At 38.8% G+C, this 22,292-nt stretch overlaps 1 protein-coding gene across 8 annotated transcripts in view; it reads right to left on the reverse strand.

Moving 5' to 3' along the window:
• Positions 1 to 22,292, reverse strand: part of RPAP2 (RNA polymerase II associated protein 2) — a 130,413-nt gene that overhangs the window by 47,553 nt on the left and 60,568 nt on the right. For 6 of the 8 annotated variants that reach the window (XR_010659624.1, XM_065908929.1, XM_065908938.1 and 3 more), the window contains exon 12: positions 2,139 to 2,288. Coding sequence is in view for 6 of the 8 variants with exons in the window: in XM_065908929.1 (XP_065765001.1) it covers positions 2,147 to 2,288 (142 nt within the window). In the remaining 2 variants the exon portion in view is untranslated. Of the gene's footprint in view, positions 1 to 10; positions 1,927 to 2,138; positions 2,289 to 22,292 lie in introns of those variants that run through there. The other 2 variants (XR_010659623.1, XM_065908904.1) reach the window with 2 other exon arrangements.

Raw genomic sequence — 22,292 nt, forward strand, 5'->3', positions numbered from 1 at the left:
GACAGCAAAGAGTGAGAAACTGAGGCTCTAAATTCAGCCCGAGAAGAACTAAATCCTGCCAATAACCACATGAGTGAGCTTAGAAGGACCTCTTTCTCTCCTTGAGCCTTCAGATGACCTTGCAGCCCTGTCAGAGAGCTTTAATACAACCTCATGAGAGAGTCTGAGGCAGAGGCCCTAAGCTAAATTGTGCCCAGATTCCTGACTCACAGAAACAGATTTTAAAAAAAGTTTGTTGTTTTAAGCCACTTAATTTTATAATAATTTGTTAAGCAGCAAAAGATACTATCATAAGAAAAGTTAGTTTGAGCGGTTTTTTTTCCTGTTATTTGTAACTGAAAGCACATTAACATATGCTAGCTACTAGTAATCTAATCTTGAAAAGGCTATAAGACATTGTACACAAATAATTTTGTGAACTTAAGGTTTACAAATATACAAACAACCCCCCCCCCCCACCTATCCATTCATAACCATCTTCATTTCTCATATGGAAAATTATGTAATAAGGCCTCATTCATTCAGTATCCCTTATAATATTGACAAAGTCTGGGCAAAGATTCACCTTTAATTATTACACAAATAAACAATGTAAAAAAACAATAACAACAATGATCACAGGGCAACTACTAAGTCCACTTAAAACATCTACTGTTTAGGGAATTCTCTGTCAGCGGTTAGGACTCAGCACTTTCACTGCCAGGGCCTGGATTGGATCCTTAAGAAACTTTAACACCATTTGTTTATCTTCAAGCATTAAATATGCTAATTTAAGAGGGCTCTTAATTGATACATAGTCATTAAAGCAGATCTGCAAGGACATCTGATTAGGCACACTTTGTTCTTAGTCTATCTGGAAAAGCAACCTTTCAACCAATGGACATAGGGTGTCATGAATTGAGGGGTATGATTAATTCAATATTCTGTACCTGAAGCTCAATAAAACAAAAAAACACAAAACTCAAAACTTACTATATTCTTAGAAAGGGGCTTGAAGTGGTGCTTCCACCAGCCAAGCTGAGTTCACTGCCTAAATACAAGTCTTGCTTTAGAGGGTTCTCAGGGGAGCAGGGTTGCATGAAATGGTCATTAGGTGTAAGTCTGGAGTCAGTAACAGTGCTAAGTCCTTATGTTCTATTTTCTAGGAAGTTCAATGAAAGGATAATGGCATTCTTTCTTGTCTGCCAAAATACACCTCTCAAATATCCTTGTCATATATTTAAAGATTTGCTTCAAAGTGGTTGTTTTCTTCCTCAAAAATTCAAATATCAAAATGTAAAATGATATCAATCAGTCGTGTGCTTCTGGGAGGAGAAAAGATTCAAGATAGAAGTGATAGGGGAATTTTGCTTTTCAAAATTATACATGTAGTTCTGTACTGTTTAATTTTGACAAGCCTGTATTGCTTTTATAATTTAAAAAACAGTTGAAAACTTAAAAAAAAGGAAATGCTCCATAAAGGGATCTCATTCATGGTTTAGAATGAATTTCTTTTAATCAAAACATTAACTTAATACCTATCTGAGCACTTGAGAGTATGTGAAATAGAAAGTAAAGGGAAGAAGCGATGGAAAGTTGTGGATAAGGGAGGGGACATTCGTATGGACAGTTCTTAAAGAGACAAAAACGTGGGACAGTAGAGGAGGGCTATGTATCTGGGAGCAGGGTCAGGAATCAATAAAGCCAGACTTGTAAACTCACCTGCTTATCTGTACATGAGATGACTAAGGTATTGGCTAGGCTGAAGAGGGAAGTAGGGTGAGGATATTCTCAAAGATCACTGCAGCTTTTGGTTGAAGTAAACTGCTATTTCCTGGGCAGAAACTAATCAGATGGGACATGCAGGGTGGGATGGTCTAGATTTGAGTATGAAGCTGATAGTGGGGAGTTTCCTGGATTGTAAGAAACAGAACCAACTGTGGTATCCTATAAAGGAAAAATAACAAAAAAGATGGGACATGGAGTGACAAGAGTGGACAGGAAATGACTGGGGCAGCTGGGATGTAAGCTGCCTGAAGCTGGACAAGCTGAAGATGTATGGAGGTCTCTAGTTGGTTTTTAAAATTTCCAACATGAATACAGAATCCAAACGGGCAACAAATAAAAAAACAAACAAAAAAGTAAAAAAGTCAACTGACCATTCTGGTTAACAGCTGGTTCTAAATATGATGGTTAAACTTTCAAGGTCTTCATTTTTTAAATGCAGTTCTTCAAGCAGGGTGGTCATGAACTGTGTAAACATCACATTTTCCTGAGAAAGCTTCTGAATGCCAAGAGTTGAGGTCAGTCTGAAACAACAAAAATATTAAATGCATATCCATGAAATTGGAAGGACTAAGGGGCTCCAGTCTTTAACATGGCAGAAGGGATTTTTCTGAGAATAATGAAGTCTCTCTGATTTAGTAAAATCCACAGAGAGAGGATCTTGTACTAAAGCTGAAGAGAAATCTCATGAAAAAAACTGAAAGACCAAACCTACTGTTACATAAGGAAAGAAGCTTAAAAGTCTTAATCTAAAACATGTCAGTCATTATGACAGCAAAAGCTACCAAAATTCTGCTCAGAAAAGAACATTGATGAAGTCTTTCCACATGAGAAAAGGAGGCTGTGTAGAGAAGCTTAGAGCTGAGAATTGCTTTAAAAAACATAATTTGTATCAACTGTTTAGGTTGTATCACTTGAAAAACAGACAATAAACAAAAAAGACTGCTTTTGGATGAAACCTTAACATTTTTATTTATTTAAACATTTTTATTTTTGTAATACTGAACAGATGAATTGCATCTTACAAGGTACTTAGTACAAAACTTCAGAAGGAAAACAAAGCTTTCTTTAACCATTTCCAGTAACTATCCCTAAATACTGATTACATATATAACAGTCAGAGAAATAATTTTCATGAATGTGATTAGCAAACATGATTTTTTAAAAAGTGAAGAATATCTAATCACAAAGACTGCAAACCATTCCTTTTCATAAATTTTTTTCTCCAGAGAGCATGAGCATGCTTCACAGAGCCTTTTTCCAAGTACATTCTAGAAAGCTTTTTGAAAAAAAATTATTTTTCACCCAGTCTACACTTCTCATACAAAGTTCTTACAGATGCTTACTTAACCTTGGCCATTGCCAGTGGGCACATCAAATATAAATAAAATAACTCTGATTTCAATCAATATAGCTCAAGAAATCAGAGCAGAGGAGTTCCACAGAAGTGAGTGTGGGAATGAGAAATGTTATTTTCTGAGTCAGACTTCTTCCTTGCTTAGTATTTCAAGCAGAAACAAAAGGAAAAAATTGTCATTGTCCAAAGATGCCCTAGACTCTGAGTAGACTCTCTATATTCCTGAAGGTATTTTAGCAAGAACTGGAGATGGGGTGACTCTGTCCAGTGAAATCCAGAGTGCTACCCAAGAAAACCAATGATTTCCTTACCCATCTCTCCTCTAATATTTATTTATAGCTAGTGGATGGAGTACTAGGTTCTCGTATTTCACGAGCCTTGTCTGCAGGTATTCCCCAAAGGCAGTTCATACTTGGAAATCCCTCTATCCAAGCATTCTAATGCCAAGTTCAAGCTGGGCGCTTGGGTGAACTTATAGGCAGTTGTGGCCAGCTTTTCCTGTGGAGAAAGTAGAACCTAGAAGTCAACTCTTTTGGCTTTTCTCATACTTAGGTGATGCCAACATTTAAAATATCAAGGTGCTGCTTCTCCACAGTAAGACCAAAGGTGCTGGGGATGGGACAACATTGGCTAACAACAAGAAGTCAGGGCAGTCAGATCAGATGTCAACTTCACAGAAACCTAGCTTTTGTGTGTTTCAAAAATGGTAATGACATATCCAAAACAATGTCTCTGATTTTCAAGACTATATGAAAACATATAGTTTGGTTAATATATGAAAACAAAGTTTCCTCAATTACTTCTCAAAGTGCCATTAATATGTTTTAAAACTTCCTCAAATTAGAAATAAAGGTTGACTACTAGATTTTTCAACCTGTGTGCCCATATGAAAGCAGAAAACAATAAGTGTTATAGAGAAAGAGTTTGTAAGAGAACTATTCTATCAATTACCCTAGTTAGAAAATATTTTGGGAATAGTAACACTTCTCTAACAAACTTATAAGGTTAACATTATTATATAAATAATTATAAGATATGTCCGTGCATGCATGCTAAGTTGCTTCAGTCATGTCCAACTCATTCCAACCCCATGGACTGTAGCCCACCAGGCTCCTCCGTCCATGGGATTCTCTAGGCAAGAATACTACAGTGGGTTGCCATTCCCTTCTCTGATATATTCAAATTTACCTAAAAGTTTTGTTCATAAAGAAAAACCAGGGTTATTGAGAAACTTTTCCAACAATGCAATCTTGCTCCTGAGCCCATGCCACATACAGCTAGGCAACCAGTCATTCTTTTCTTAATGAGTGTGGACCTGTTTTGAGACTCCTCAAAAACATGGCTCTGAGCAGCAATCTGTTATGTTTTCTCACAAGATGAGTATCAAAGCCCTAGGGTGTATCTCTAAAATGGAGCTAATAGTACTTAACTTCCTTAAAAGTTATTATTGCAAAAGGATACTATAAATAGGTTGTTAAAAAAATCAATTATGATAATGATAATAACATTTATCATGTGCTACCTAGGAGATTTAGTGTGTACTTGTTCTAAGTATGAATTATCTCTTTTAAACTGCGCAATGACGCTGAAGAATATATACTGTTCCCATTTTATGAGGAAGGAAATAAAGGCACAAAAAAATGTAAGCACCTTCCCCAAAGTCACAAAGGTAGAAAGTGTCATGTCACGGCTTTGAAACCCAGCACTGTATCTCAAAATGCCCATACTCCTGGCTAATACGCAAGCTTTCATTCTTTGTAGGCTACAGAATACTATATAAATTTAATCTTCACTTATGCCCTTCACTACTGTGCCCTCAGTGAACATGCAGAAGAAACAGAATGTTTTAACTGCTTTAGAGAACTAGAAGGACAACAAAGTAGCTAGCAGCAGAAGGAAATGCTAATGGAGAAATCAAACAAGGTCTGGTGTTTGTTAGGAGACAGTAATAGCAGTTTTGGGGTCTGGGGATTTCTGCAGCAAGTCATCAAACAGATAGCAATCCTTAGGCATCTGGAGCCAGGATTTCCTGACTTCTCTTAACACTTGAGCCTTAAGTGTTGTCGCATAATTTTACTCCTGGAAAGTGAGCCAATGAGATTTCCTTTATTTATTCCCGTGTCCTTTTAATCTTTATCTGAAAAGATTTCTTCCCTACCCCCAAGTCCCTAACACAGAATGTAGTAAGAAATATATGTTACCTTTCTAAAATTTTTGACTTAAATCCTTTTTGGAATAAGCTGAGGTATAAAGAAATAAATAATAGTGCCTGTGTACCTCTAAACATTAGTAACCCAGTGGATTACTTTTGGGGAGTCATGTAAAAATTGTTTTTCTTTCCATAGAAACCAGGCTCACAAATACAAAAAAAAAAAAAAAAAAAAAAAAAACGGTTTTGACAAGCTATAAAGTCATAATAATATGTCAGGGAAGATGCTAAACCCTGAAGACTAGTAATTTTATTAATAATTCATTCAAAAGAATTATGATTTGCGTCTATCTCCAAAGTTATTTACATTTAAAGTTGAATAAGAGCTATATATAACCTTTGTTTTCCAGATTCCTTGACTTGTCTACTTTAGTATGTTTTATTACTTAATAGCAAGCAACTGGCACTCTTCCAGACTGACTGCTCACTGGATATCTGCTGGATTTCCACATCTATGTCATCACTGCAGTGAGAGGCCTCTGTGCCTGTTTGCAGAGATGAATCTGAGACAAGATCATAACTTTGTATCAGACTTTACGGTTTTGGTTAATGATAAGAGTTGGTTGTTGTCATTGACAATGATGCTTCTGTCACTGACAAAGCAAGGATTATTTTTAGGGCACACACCACCTTAATGATAGGTACTATTGGCTGACTGGGTGGGTGGACCTGTCTGATGTAGAGGAGCACTGCATTGAGCTTGGAGACAGGGTTCTGTGCAGAATCTGCTATTGTTAGCAGTGACCATGGAAGGCGGCTTTGGAAAGCACAGAGCACTGAGCAACACAGTCTGTGTGTGCTTAGAACCAGGTCCAAGGACAAACGAACAAAGACTTATTACTGGAACTGTTCTTTACATGGTCTCTTCACTGCCACATCTGACAGCCTCTCGTTAGTTCTTTTTCCAGTTGATTGCAGTATTTGATGTCCTCATTCACTTCCTCCTTTTCTAGAATTCTCCTTCTTTGACTTTTCAGGCACTCTTATCTCAGTTTTCCTCCTACTCCTGAACTTTTATGATCTCTCTTGCTGGCATTTTTTTTTTTTAACCAGCCCATTAATAATGACAGGTCTTACCTAAAGTTTCACATTGACCCTCTTCTGCATTAAATCCTATCTCGTGGCTCTGACTACCAGTGATTCAAATCTCTTATCTTCTCTCTTTGGATTTTTTTACACTTTGGATGTCTAAAAGGTACCTCAAATACATTCTGTTCAAACCTGAAATTCTGACTTCTCATTTTCATCAAAACCTTCTGGTATTAGAAATCTCAGTCATCTTTTAACTCTTAACCCTTAATGTTCTTTGTTCAATCAATTACCAAGTCCTCCCCATTCTCCTCTGATGTGCTTCTTGAATCCATTTCATTTCCCCCACTCTCATTGTCTAATTCAGATGAATCACCTCCTCCTGAGACTACCACCTCAGCCTCCTAAGTGGTCTCCCACTCCATTCCAGTCTCCACACTGCCACCACAATCCTCTCTCATAGATCTGATTAAGTCACTCTCTTTGATAAGTGCTCATAGGAGAAACCAAATTTCTTTGGACCTTTTATTTTTCATTTCTATCACATAGACATTCTTATAAATATTTCAAATAATATGAAAATATATAGTTAGCTGTATATTTTTTTCTCATCAAGCAGAAAGGTGGAAAACTTGGATATTTATTCATCCTTCTTTGTATTCCCCGCAGGCTTGTTCCCTTAATAGTAATACATAATTTGGTGGATGATTACAGAACTGAAACTGCTGCTGTGCCATACTAGCACTTGTCAGGGTACTATAAGATGCATGGGTATGTGTGCGTGCTTAGTTGTGAGTGACTCTGTGACCCTATGCACTATAGGCTGCCATGCTCTTTGTCCATGGGGTTCTCCAGGCAAGAATACTGGAGAAGATTGCCATTTCTTCTCCAGGGGATTTTCCGAATCTAACCAGGGTCTCCTGCAACTCCTGCTTTGGCAGGTGTGTTCTTTTACCAGTGAGCCACATGGTCCTGGACAAACGATGGTCTGTGGGCCAAATCTGGCCTGCTGCTTGTTACTTTTGTAAATAGAATTGAAAAACAGTCATGCCCATTTATTTATGTATTCTGTAGCTGCTTTTGTGTTCCAACGGCAGAGCTGAGTAGCTGGGACTGTAGGGCCAGCAAAGATGAAGATATAATCTGGCCCGTCACAGAAAGTTTGCACACTCTTAGACTAGAAGATTAATATGCACCAATTTTAATTTAAAGTGAATAACTCAGTCACTAATACAGTGCTTTATATGCTATAAGTCTGATGATGGGAGCAACTAACACGAGATGAGAAATCCAAAGCAATCATTTGGCTGCAGGATATTTAAGATCTGGTCTGTGAAAGATCTTCTACACCCTAGACCACTAAAGTATGGAAGATGCTTAACAAAACCAAAAATATCTCATAAAATCTACCAGCTGGAGAGAGAACTTTCCCTGATTTACTTCACTCTAGCCAAGCTGAGCAAAATTGCCTCAATTACGCCAAGGTTTGGTTTGTCCTCACTTAAGAGCTGGCTGTGTTCTTTCTAAGGGGTGCTCTTTCCTCAAATATCTACATGGTGGACTCCTTCATGTAATGCAGTTTTTTGTTTAAATGTCACCTTTTCTATCTGAAACCCATCGTCTCTTTTACCTTCTCTACCTACTTACTTTGTCGTCACAGTCCTCACTATTTTCTAGTTCTGTTGTTTGCTTGTTTACTATCTCTCATCCAAAAGAAGGTGAATGTCGCGAGGGTAGTGACTCGTGTATTTACTGCATTCACTGTGTCCTTTGTGTCTGGCACACTGTAGGTGATCACTAATTACTTGTTTAACGAGAAGAAATGGCTTAAGAGGTCACAAATTTGTTGTGTTTAGTGAAATATTTTTTTTTTCCTCAAAATATTTTTCTCCTTTCAATTTTAGAGGAAGGAAGGGAGGAAACATTTTCTTGATGCCTCCTCCTGGCTCCACACAGTATCATCTTCTTGCTAGAATATTTCAGAAAATCTATCAGTGAGGTGAGATGAGCTTCAAATTCATTAGGTAGGCCAAGCATTAAATCAAGATCTACCACTTGTTTCTCCATTTCTCCTCCTCACTTCCATTTGTCCTGAAACTCAGTGTTGGCCAAGGGTGAGTAGGACTGAGAGCCACTGAGCAGGCTTGGTTTATAGCTTTAATTCACTCCAGTCCTGTAGAGGAAACTGTGGAGCAAGGGGCTGTTCCTCAAGTGGTTGCCTGGTGCCTTCCTCTGGAGCAAAAGTACTTTAGCTTCATAGGTTAAATATGAAAATGACACTTGGCCAAAAGGAAGAGCACTTTAGAATTTCTACAGTCCAACTAATATAGGTCATTATTTCTGTGTATTTCTGGTTGGTTACTACTGTTCTTGAATGGGGTGTGTTCTTACTCTTTTTAGGTCAATGAAAGGAACAGAGTGTAGCTGCAAAGTTATACTCCCTTTCAGTCCCCTCCCATTAAGTTAAAAGATCTAAGAAAACAGACTCAAGATCATTTCTTAATGTAGTGATTTGGACCCTTTACACAAGATAGTTAATAAACTACCTCCATGACCTTGAAGGAGGGAGATTCTTTTCTTCTATGTGTGTAGCATGTTGCAATGGTTAATAGGCTTTAAATCCTGGACATTGTTTCTTATATATAATGTAAATGGCCCTTGAAGAATATGGAGGTGGTAGGGTGTGTGTGTGTGTGTGTGAGGGAGGGAGAGGCAGCACTTAAGAGTTATTCCTTCATATTCTTGAAAATGGTTCTCAATTAATTCCAAGTCATTTTATTATTTCCTAATAGATGCCATCTAACTGCTCCTTATTCAGACTGGTGTTCTTCCCTATATCCATAATTCTAGCTTCTCACTTTCCTAAAATTCAGTGCCCCAGAATATACTGTTCAAATTCATTACTTCACAACAAAAATACATCTTCAGAGAAAGATATCATGATGTAAAATCTTTCACATCTAAGTTATCTTTGAAGTAAAACCTCAGAATCTTATCAATCCTCTCCCTTTTTTGTTAAATTGAGTCCCCAGGCTCCTTTCAGTACTTTAAATGCATATACAGATGTATACGCTAATCACCTGTTTACCCTTTTAATTAAAGAACTCCCACCCTATTATATATTTAAAGGGACTCAAACCTCTGTTCCAGTCCAACAACTTCTAATAGTGAATATCAAAGGAAACAATAACTGGGCCCAAATAACTACTCTACTTAAATAAAATAGTAATATAGCATAGTTGGTATTTAACAGTGTGCTTTATGTAGGAAATGCCTTTAATCAATAGAAAATGTGACTGGCAGTGAGTAAAAACAAAAGATTTTTGTTTCCATTTATTTCCTTTGTGTACTTTTAAAGATGAATAAAAACCTCTAAAGGTGACACAAAAAGGATAGTTTACCACAAATAGTCTTTATGTTGGAGAATATAATTTGACAAAAACGATGTAATCTGCAAATGTATAAATCACAAACAAGCCAGGAAACTTCTCGTGAGAACTCCACTGATTCAAATCTCTATCCTGAAAAGAAAGGCAGCCTTCTATAACTAGTTCTTTACCATATGGTCAACGGCATGACAACAGAATAAAAAAAACCGAAGTGTCAAACTGCATCTTATTGATAAGACCTTTATTTAGCTGACTGCTCCACATATGCTACGCATCAAAAGGAGCGTCTGAAGTCAGGCTAGGACAGGTACCCTCTATTTGTTATTACTGAGCTATCAAACAACATCTGGTTAACAGGAATTATTGTACACAGAACTGGGAAGAGTTTCAAAGTTTGACAACTGAAACAAGAGATTTTTAATTAAAAGTGGCCTTTTTATAAATCCTTATATCCACGGATTGAGAGCTATACAAACTCTTGATTAAGCCTCAGAAGAAAGTTATCTGTGACTGTGAGTCACTGGTTTGTTTCGTATCGACAGAGAAAGCTGTATGAAGAATTAAAGTTGTAGTTTACTGAACAAGTGGAGGTAAACAACTGATGGGACTCAAGGTTATCCATCTCCTGTAGTGCATTAAAAACCAGTAATTAACTTGGAATTTTAAATGGCCTTCCCAATGTGGCTGTACTGCTTTGCTTACTGCACATTTCCACTGGGGAGCATACAATGCAGCTCTTGCAACACCAGAAATCGCAGCCTGGTCTGATCGATCCTTTCCTGAATAATCTGGGTAATATGTGTGAAGATCACATCAGGCACTTATCTTCAATGAAACAGCACAGACATCCCTTAACCTGACCATCAACACTAAGCAGCAGTAACTCTTAAGTTTCCTAAACTTGCAGAATCAAGCTGGTAGGCTGCTGTAAAATGACACTGAACCACACTCTTCATATTCAGTATAATCTTAAGTGAAAAAAATGCTGTGAGAATGTCTATGTGAATAAATGTCACCAGAAAGCGTGCTTCTCTATGGTTTGGGGTTGGAGGAAGGGACAGGAAGTGAAAAGCCACACTTTTCTGTATTATCAGATTTGAGAAATTACTAGGTTCATACAGAGTTCTGTTGCAGCAGGGAAACCTGTTCTGCTGATTACCACACATAAAGGTGATGAATATGCAGGGACTGCCAAAAGATAATGCTGGGCTTAAAAGAAATTTTTTGACACTCTCATCCTTCAGAAGTTAGGGCTGGGAAGGAGAAGGTAAGAGGAATACTTCTGTTAAAAGGAAGTACCTTCAATATGTACACGCACAAGCACTATGCCTGTTACTTTACCAATGAAAACAGAATAGACACTACAGTACCTGACATTTCAGGGGCTTAAAATCAAACAAAGCCAAACGTCTTTTGGGACAGATGAGGCATCTTTATTGATACTGGCCTGAGTAAGTGAGAAATCCGAAACATGAGGTCTAACTGCACAGTCTTCTTTGAAGAGGCTATTCCACTTAGTTTCTTCAAATGTGACCTATCCAGCTAGTTTCCTTTTGACAACTGAGGTGGGCAGGGTAAGGGATTCATCCAGGGTCACACTGGTTAAGAACAGTGCTAAAAGTGGACACCTTTTATCACAGAGGTATCTTGCTTATCTATCAAGTCTGGATACTCCTTCCTGCACTACAGCAACAGTTGCCACTTTACCCTTACTATGTCTTCTTTAAGAAAATGAGCTGGGATTCTCCCTCCTTCTCTACATGAACAAGTGCTAAATGATAAAAGGATGACCTCCGTGAAAACACACACTCAAAACTGAAACAAAGGAGAGCTGTGACCAGTAAGTAACACAATGGGTCAAAATGTCATCTATTTTCAGAAATTTGAGGCCTCACACAAACCCAAGGCATTTTACAAAACATCCCTCTCAGATACTAAAGAAAATTTTTTTAGTATAAACTTTCAAAAAGGATATCATCTGTATGTTCAGGGCTCATATTTAACATAACTCTTTTTCTACCCTGAGTGTTTCTTACTGGGGAGAAGGTAGATGATTATTCAACTATATATGTCAGTGATTTCTCTAAAAACATTTATCTAATCTGTGACTCCTAGCCTCTTCCTTGAAGTAACACAGTGGCCCCAGGGGCACAGGGAAAGAACAACAAAAAAAGTCAGCCTTTGGAAGAGCTTTTCTTTTTCCATAAAATAACATGTAGTGGGCCATGTGCAGAGGTATTAACTCCTTCATGGCACTTCCTTAAGTTGCTCTGGATGTTGTTTTTAAGTAGCTGCTCTGGATGTTGTTTTATAAGTAAACCATGTTTACTTAAAAACAACATCCAGAGCTTCCCTGATGGCTGAGAGGGTAAAGCATCTGCCTGCAATGCCGGAGACCTGGGTTGAAGCCCTGGGTGGGAAGATCCCAGGGAGAAGGAAATGGCAACCCACTCCAGTATTCTTGCCTGGAAAACCCCATGGATGGAGAAGCCTGGTGGGCTACAGTCCATGGAGTTGCGAAGAGTCAGACACAACTAAGCGGCTTCACTTTCTTTTACTTTCAAACATGGTTTCACTCTTGTTTGACAAAGAAACAAATGACAAGAGGCCAGAGCTCAGTTTAAAATTCAGATACTTTAAAATAGGTGGCTTTCTAAATTAGAGCAAGTGAATTAGGTTGCCTTGAAGAATGCCAATTTCTTCCCCAGCTATTCCTTTTGTGGCAGGATCTCAGCCACTGAGTCAAACATAAGCAGCTACAGTGATTTCCAAGTTTGTAAAAAGAAACTTTTCTTTATGAAACTAACTTGTTGATCTTCCACCTTTCTGTGAAGTTACACCAAGTGTTAACTCCAAAGTGAGGCTCAAGTGACTTTCTTAAGGTCACGTAGTTATTAAGAGATGAGCAAATAAGCCCCAGAAGTACCCACAGGTCTACACGTCTAACCACCAGAGCACACGAGCTCACAGGTCTGATTCATTTTAAGAACTGAGTAGACTTTATGATTTCAAAGGCCCACTTGTCAATGCTCTTCAAATAATTTTTGAAATCTGTCATTACAAAGTAAAACATGCTAATGAAAACAATTCTATTTTTTCTAATTAATTCATCCTTTCTGTAATAGCCAAAAAACATCTTCCAACATCATTAACTACTGAGACTTTAGAAGAAACCTAGGAAATGCCTCTAAGCAACCAAATCCTGGCAGATACAACTAAATTAACTGATTTAGCGTATCTTTATCTAGCACACTAATAACTGCACTAGAATCAAGGACAGTGGTTGTCAATTTTGTCTGCACAAATTACAACCACTTGGGGAACTTAAAAATATATGTCCAGGGTCCATCCTAGACCATTCAGTTAAAATCTTTGAATCAGGTATTATACATTTTACACACACACACACACGGATTCCCTGGTGGCTCAGATGGTAGAGTCTGCCTGCAATGTGGGAGACGCCCCCCCCCCCACACACACAGACACACACACACACGGATTCCCTGGTGGCTCAGATGGTAGAGTCTGCCTGCAATGTGGGAGACCCCCCCCCCCCCCACACACACACAGACACACACACACGGATTCCCTGGTGGCTCAGATGGTAGAGTCTGCCTGCAATGTGGGAGACCCGGGTTTGAACCCTGGGTCGGGATGATCCACTGGAGGACGAAATGGCAACCCACTCCAGTACTCTTGCCTGGAGAATCCCATGGATGAAGGAGCCTGGCAGGCTACAGTCCACGGGGTAGCAAAGAGTCAGACATGACTGAGCGACTTCTTTCTTTCTATACATATACAGATATGTATGTGTGAGTGTGTATGTATATATATATGCAAAGTAATTTTTATTTTTTTTGGCTATGCCATGAGGCTTGCAGGACATTAGTTCCCCAAGCAGGGATTAAACTTACACCCACAGTAGTGAAAGTGTGGGGTCCTAGCCACTTTACCGTCAGGGAATTCCCAAATATTAGTAATTTTTAAACACTTTCTATGTGATTCTAATGGACAACCAGTGTTTAGAACCAATGTTGAATTTCAGAATTGACATAATCTGTGCAGTTCTGATCATTTGTTATACTTGTTATCCACACTGCTGGAAGAAACCCAATGGCAAAGAAAATGAGATTTTTATATAGATACCTCTACCAAAGTAGAAGATAATACAGTCCAAAAGAAGGGTCTCACCTATAGGAATTTGTAAAAGGAAGATATTATTTGTACCTCTGGGGGGTTAAGAAAGACTTCTAAGGACGCAGTGACATTAGAAGTGGGTCTTGAAGGCTAGGACAGGCAAACATGAAAAGGAAAGGCATTTTAAGCACAGTCCACAATGATAAAAGCGAACAGAGAACACAAGGACACAAAAGAGAAATAAGTTGGGTAAGCAGGTTGGGGCTCTATTAGGAGGGCTTTGAATTTCAAGCAAAATCACATGATAGGAAATGGGGGTGTCACTAGGTTTCTGAACAAAGGCCTGCCCTGATCAGAATTAAGCTTTAGTGAGATTACTTTTGCAGTTGGAGAAAGGATGGGCTACTTTGAGGGAAGAAACACTTGGCCAGAGACCTGTTTAAGAAGGTTATGATTGCAGCAGTCTAGGCAAGTAATGAAAGCCTGATGTGGGTTGGTAGCAATGGGAAGGGAGAAAAACAACTGGGTAAGAGAAATTACAAACGAAGGATTTAGCAATTGATTAGACATGGGAGGTAAGGGCAAGAGAGGCACCAAAGCCAACTTCAGACTTCAATTCTGGGTAATTAGGAAGAGATCACCTAAATCTCAGATTTGAGAGAGTGAACTGCTTTAGTGATATCCAAATGGAGATCTCCCTTCCCCCAAATAAAATTTTGGTTTGCAACCTAGAAGAGATGTCAGAACTGAAGATACAACTTTCAGGGAAGGACAAAAGAAATATTTCATTAGGACAACCAATTATATTCCTAAGATGTCTCCTTTATTGGCTACCAATTATATTTTCCTGATTTCTTGAACTAACCTTTCACCAGCACACTTCAGAATCTCTTGCATCCTTGTCTTAACTTTCCTATTCATCCAAACTACAATCTGAGATCAGTGCTACATATTTGCTTTCTCCACACCTACAACAGGATGGCTGAAAAGTACTGGAGGGTAGGAGTGTGGGAGGAAGAAGGGAACTTCAAAAATTGATACCATTACAAATCCATGATCTCTGGCCTCATCTGGGTTACTTGTCAGTTTTCTCTGGCACTTGGTTAGGTCCTTTTCTGGATACTCTCAGTGACTGTAACCACTTTCTTTCACACCCTACTCAACCATCATCTCTTTAGTTTCAGAACCCAATATCATATTCATTGAAAACATCAACTTTATTGGAAAATGAAATTGTCAGGAATGATTTTAAAATCTCCCTTCTACTTACAAACTTACCTATAGCCACACTTGTTTAGTCACTAAGTCCTGTTCAACTCTTTTGTGACCACATGGACTGCAGCCCACCAGGCTCCTCTGTCCACGGGATTTATTCTTCACTTATTTTCTTCCGGCCTCAGAAGATAATGTGTCTCTCTATTTGACCATGATCTCACTTCTTTGATTATGGGCTTCCCAGCACCTGCCAATGCAGGAGACATGAGAGACAGGGGTTTGTTTCCTGGGTCAGGAAGATTCCCTGGAGGAGGGCATAGCAACCCACTCCAGTATTCCTGCCTGGAGAATCCCATGGACAGAGAAGCCTGGTGGACTACAGTCCACAGGGTTGCAAAGACTTGGACACAACTGAAGGGACAGTGCACTCTATTATATGAGCTTCCTTGGTGGCTCAGACGGTAAAGAATCTGCCTGCAATGCAGAAGACCCAGGTTCAATCCCTGAGTCGGGAAGATCCCCTGGAGAAAGGAATGGCTACCTCCCCAGTATTCTTGTCTGCAAAATTCCACGGACAGAGGAGCCTGGTGGGCTACAGTTCATGGGGTCACAAAGAGTCAGACACAACTGAGCAACTAACACTTTCACTTCTTTGTGTCTCTTCTGGGACCCTGTTCCACCATTATGTCTACCCCCCAACTCTGCCCTCAGTTTCAAATTCTTATTAAAATTCTTCTCTGTACCCTACAAACATACTTAAGTATTTTATGCAAAACAGACTGTAACTTTTCAATTTCTTTCCTACTCTTATCATCAATTTTCTCAAAAGAGAAATGTACATTTGCTAACTCCACTTCCTCTTGTTAACCTGGGATATTGAGTTTTGTAAGATTCTTCAAAATTACACAGTTTTTTTCTTTTCAAATGTGTATTTCTTTCCCTTTGGGGAAAGGAATACATAACTTTATTTCTACTTTCAATGTTTTAATGTATCTCTCAATCAATAATGTGAGCTGTAGAGGGTTAGTGGCATTTAGTTTTAGGCAGTTTGAGTAATTTCGGAGTATGTGAAAGTTGTATGAGCTAGTGTTTTGGATGAGCAACATACTTCTCTGCACTGAAACCACAGGAATATGTGGCAGCTGCTTTATTCTTATGAAACATTTTTGCAGTGTAGCTGATTTGTCATGCATTGTAATGGAAAACCTCCATGTGGCAAACAGTATCATAACATGGAGAACTGAAAAACTCATTAGAAAGAAAATCAGTAAATAAAATTGTACAATTCAGTTACTATAATGTGATTTCACCTCCACAGAAATTATGGGTGTTCAAGCAGTTTGTAGCGGTTTCCTGAGTACTTTTGCTCCAATGTAATTTTCAGTATTAAGCTTTATGTATTTTGATATGTCTTGCCTTTTAAGGCATAATATACCTGAGCTTAAAAAACAGACATTACTTTGCCAACAAAGGTCTGTCTAGTTAAAGCTATGGTTTTTCGTCTACGTCCATACCACCCTGAACACATCTGATATCGTCTGATCTCGAAAGCTATGGTTTTTCCAGTAGTCATGTGTGGATGTGAGAGTTGGACCATAAAGAAAGCTGAGCGCCGAACAATTGATGCTTTTGAACTGTGGTGCTCGAGAAGACTGTTGAGAGTCTCTTGGACTGCAAAGAGATCAAACCAGTCAATCCTAAAGGAAATCAGTACTGAGTCATTGGAAGGACTGATGCTGAAGCTGAAGCTCAAATACTTTGGCTACCTGATGTGAAGAAATGACTCTGGAAAAGACCGAAGGCAGGAGGAGAAGGGGATGGCAGAGGATGAGATGGTTGGATGGCATTACTGACTTGATGGACATGAATTTCAGCAAGCTCCAGGAGTTGCTGATGAACAGGGAAGCCTGGCATGCTACAGTCCATGGGGTTGCAAAGAGTCAGACACAACTGAGCAAGTGAACTGAACTGATACCCGAGCTGTACCAGCATGACAAAGAGAAACTCATACTGCTCCCTGAAAATGGGACTACACAAATAGCAATAGTGAGAACTAGAAAATAGTAATCCGCCTCTTACCTTTTGGTCTTTATAATCTGTTCTAAAACTTTGCAAAAATATCAATATTTAAACTAGGAATAAATCAGAAGCATTTTAATTTTGCCTGCAAGAATCATATGAGTTTACTGCTACTGTTAACTAGAACTATCAGAATGAGAAAAGTCAGAGGCAGGAAGAATATTAAAAAGGTGTTAAGTCTCTATAATACACAATCTAAACGGAAGTGTTTAAAGACAACAGAGAAAAAACACCCCAGGCAACTAGGTTTCTTGAATTTAAGAAGCACTCAACATACCTGGGAATGAAATTTTTTCCCCTTCTAATTTTCATGCAAGTTTGCAAGACTAGTTAATAAAAACATATTCAGTAAGACTAGTTAAAGAAGAGTCTGCCTCTAGAGTGAATTTTTCCATTAAGATCCATTAATATTTGATAAATGCTTCCAATTCAACGAACAAATACCAACATGTAAAACATTTGAAGAAGTCTCCAGAAATGTGTCTGTGAGGCATCAGAGAAATACAAGATTTAGTGTTGTATCTACATACTTGGTGATTAACTGCTCTATAACCAATTCTTCTATTTATCAGTCCATAGAACATGAAAGAATAAGTCCATCAAAATCAGAGAAAAGCAATATTTGAAGTATAAAGTATTTAAATCAAAGACATTAAAAATTAAAATGCTTACTAACTTTATAATTGTATGAGTTAAAAGATAATCTCCGAGTCAGATGTCTAGTTTTGTTTTTCATTAATTTTTAAAAGGTTTTATAAATATCTATTTGCAAAAAAGCTATGCTAGGTTTGGTTAAAAGTAGCAACTGTTTTTAGGCTATTTACATCCTTATCAGACAATATTCATCCTGGAAGATATGAATCATTACCAAGACAAAGGTTACAGTCTTTCTTTTGACTCATGACAGTAAGCAACTATTTTCATTTTTTCCTGTGCAATATTACCAGTGCTACCCATTCTGTTTTGAAGTTCATAATATCAACAATAATTTAATCAAGTTTTCCCTGTCCATTCATTTATCTGATTTATTCCACAAATACTAACTCAGTGTTTACTAAATGCTAGACTGAGTGCTTGGCCCTAGGGAGACAAAAGTAATCCAGATAATGTGCTTGGTTGCATGGAGATTGTTTTGGTAAGAAAACAGTTTCAAATCTGCCTCACTTACTGTAGTCATCTTTACTGGTTTAGTGTTGTTTATACATTGTCCAAACACAACTTCTGGATGACTGGAAAGTCTCTTACTCTTATGTAGAAACTGTGTATGTGTGTATTTTTTGGTGAAGTATGTGTGTATGTTCCTAAGACTGACTTGTGGATTATAAAAGACAAGAAGGCAGAGAAGGTAAAAAGCACAAAATATGAAAGAAAAAAGAAAGTGAGACACCAGATTAAACACAGTGGCTGTATAGATCAAACTTAGAAATGCTGCCCTAAGTTAATTTTCCTAAAGCATATCACTAACCTGTAGTGGAGGGGGATAAGAATAAACTAGAACAAGTAATGAAATGATAATAAGATGGGTTTTTGGAAGAGGCAATATACAAGATTTGATTCATTCACTTCTGAAATTAAGTACAAGAGGCAAAATGTTACCAAACAACACTGACATTCAAGGCAAGGAGAAACATGTGGAGAAAAGCGGGAAAGATGAAAAAACTGGGAATGTCATCAAAGGCATATTCGCCTATTACTTTATCTAGGTAAAGTAATATTTGCCTATTACTTCATCAGTGTTAAGAATTCTTCATCAGTTACAGTGTTTTTTCTTTTTTTTTGGTCTTGTTTGATCTCACAGTTACAGTGTTTTTTCAATACTCCAAATCCTGCCTGTCTGACATCTCCTCCTTTGTTGCCAAATGCTCAAGCCTCCATTATTCTGAAAAGTGTTCTGAAGATTTACCATATCCTACTGGATATGCAGATGACACCACCCTTATGGCAGAAAGCGATGAAGAACTAAAAAGCCTCTTGATGAAAGTGAAAGAGGAGACTGAAAAAGTTGTCTTAAAGTTCAACATTCAGAAAACTAAGATCATGGCATCTGGTCCCATCACTTCATGGGAAATAGATGGGGAAACAGTGTCAGACTTTATTTTTCTGGGCTCCAAAATCACTGCAGATGGTGACTGCAGCCATGAAATTAAAAGACGCTTACTCCTTGGAAGGAAGTTGTGACCAACTTAGATAGCATATTAAAAAGCAGAGACATTACTTTGCCAACAAAGGTTCATCTAGTCAAGGCTATGGTTTTTCCAGTGGTCATGAATGGATGTGAGAGTTGGACTGTGAAGAAAGCTGAGCACCGAAGAATTGATGCTCTTGAACTGTGTTGTTGGAGAAGACTCTTGAGAGTCCCTTGGACTGCAAGGAGATCCAACCAGTCCATCCTAAAGGAGATCAGTCCTGGGTGTTCAATGGAAGGACTGATGCTGAAGCTGAAACTGCAATACTTTGGCTACCTCATGCGAAGAGTTGACTCACTGGAAAAGACCCTGATGCTGGGAAGGATTGAGGGCAGGAGGAGAAGGGGACGACAGAGGATAAGATGGCTGGTTGGCATCACCAACTCGATGGACATGAGTTTGAGTAAACTCTGGGAGTTGGTGATGGACAGGGAGGCCTGGCGTGCAGCGATTCATGGGGTTGCAAAGAGTCGGACATGACTGAGTGACTGAACTGAACTGGATTATAATCCCTCTCTCCTTTTCTCTTATGCCAACCATATGAAGTAGTCAACGTCTGCTGTGTCTAGTGTCTTTACAACAGTCTACTAGCGCAGCCCTTGCAATCCGGGTCTCAATCATCATTCTATGTAAACTGCTTCCTGGAAGGTCACCCACAATCACAACTGACTAAACCATAGTGTTTATTCAGTTCTTGTCTTTGTTCAGCAAAGGATAACTGCTTGGTTTTTCAGGAAGGTAGTTACCACCTCTTTCTTGAACATCAAACCCGCTTTGGATTCCTTGTCAATGTTCTCTTCCTAAGGAACACTGGGCAGTGGAAAGTGCACACATTTTGAAATCAAAGTCCCAGATGTGACCTTGGACAAAGTGCTTATCTTCCTAGTCTCTTTCTTTTCTCTGGAAGTGGGACACCACCACTGACCTCACTGAATTGTGAGGATCAAATGAAATAATGTCAAGAATCTAGCACGATTACACACAGATGGTGTTCAAAAAATTATTTCTTCTTCCCCCTTTCTGCTTTCTTCTGTATTGCTCAGGCAGCCTTGGCATAGAGGCAGCTCTGTTTCACTGCATTTAATACTCACTCATCTCAATAATGACTATGATTTTTCTTACCACTTGGTAGCTTCTATTCCACCTTTTCAACTGCCTTAACCCTAAATCTTTTTAATACATTGTCTAGGTTTGTCATGGCTTTTCTTCCAAGGAGCAAGTGCCTTTTTATTTTTGCAGCTGCAGTCACTGTCTGCAGTGATTTTGGAGCCCAAGAAGATAAAGTGTCACTGTTTTCATTCCCCACCATCTATTTGCCATGAAGTGATGGGACCAGATGCCAGGATCTTTGTTTTTCGAATGTTGAGTTTTAAGCCAGCTTTTTCACTCTCCTCTTTGGCCCTCATCAAGAGGCTCTTTAGTTCCTCTTCACTTTCTGCCATTGGAATGGTATCATTTGTGTATCTGAGGTTGTTGACATTTCTCCTGGCAATCTTGATTCCAGCTTGTGATTCATTCAGCCTGGCATTTCGCATGATGTACTCTGCATAGAAGTTGGTAAGCAGGGTGACAGCATACAGCCTTTACGTACTCCTTTCCCAGTTTTGAACCAGTCCGTTGTTCTATGTCCGGTTCTAACTGTTGCTTCTTACTTGCATACACATTTATCAGGAGGCAGATAAGGTGGTTTGGTATTCCTGTCTCTTTAATTTTCCAGTTTGTTGTGATCTACACAGTCAAAGACTCTATTTAGTGTAGTCAACAAAGCCGAAGTAGATTTTTTTCTGGAATTCCCTTGCTTTTTCTGTGATCCAACAGATGTTGGCAATTTGGTCTCTGGTTCCTTTGATCTTTCTAAATCCAGCTTGAAGATCGAAGTTCTCAGTTCACTGCTGAAGCCTAGTTTGAAGGATTTCCAGCATAGCCTTGCTGGCATGTGAATGGGTAACTGTGCAGTAGTTTGAACATTCTTTGGCATTGCCTTTCTTTGGGATTGGAATGAAAACTGACCTTTTCCAGTCCTGTGGCCACTGCTGAGGTTTCCAAATTTGCTGGCATATTGAACACATCGCTGTTAACAGCATCACCTTTTAGGATTTGAAACAGCTCAGCTTGGAATTCTATCACCTTCACTAGCTTTGTTTGTAGTAATGCTTCCTAAGGCCCACTTGACTTCACACTCTAGGATGTCTGGCTCTAGGTGAGTGACCGTTACCATCATAGTTATCCAGATCATTAAGACTTTTTTTGTACAGTTCTCCTGTGTATTCTTGCCACCTCTTTTTAATCTTTTCTGCTTCTGTCAGGTCCTTGCCAGTTCTGTCCTTTATTATGCCCATTTTTCATGATATGTTCCCTTGATATTTCCAATTTTCTTAAACAGATCTCTAGTCTTTCCCATTCTAGTGTTTTCCCTCTATTTCTTTGCACTGTTCACTTAAGAAGACTTTCTTATCTCTCCTTGCTATTCTCCGGAACTCTGCATTCAGTTGGGAGGTGTATCTTTCCCTTTCTCCTTTGCCTCTAGCTTCTCTTCTTTTCACAGCTATTTGTAAGGCCTCCTCAGACAACCATTCCGCCTTTTTGCATTTCTTTTTCTTGGGGACGGCTTTGGTCACTGTCTCCTGTACAGTGTTATGAACCTCTGTTCAGAGTTCTTCAGGCACTCTGTCTACCAGATCTAGTCCCTTGAATCTACTTGTCACCTCCACTGTATAATCAATTGTAAGGGATTTGATTTAGGTCATACCTGAATGGTCTAGTGATTTTCCCTACTTTCCTCAATTTAAGCCTGAATTTTGCAATAAGGAACTCATGATCTGAGCCACAGTCGGCAGACTGTATAGAGCTTCTCTCTTTGGCTGCAAAGTACATAATCAGTCTGATTTTGGTATTGACTGTCTGCTGATGTCCATGAGTAGAGTCTT

This window comes from Muntiacus reevesi, chromosome 1 (genome assembly GCF_963930625.1).
Source record: "Muntiacus reevesi chromosome 1, mMunRee1.1, whole genome shotgun sequence".
NCBI lineage: Eukaryota > Metazoa > Chordata > Mammalia > Artiodactyla > Cervidae > Muntiacus > Muntiacus reevesi.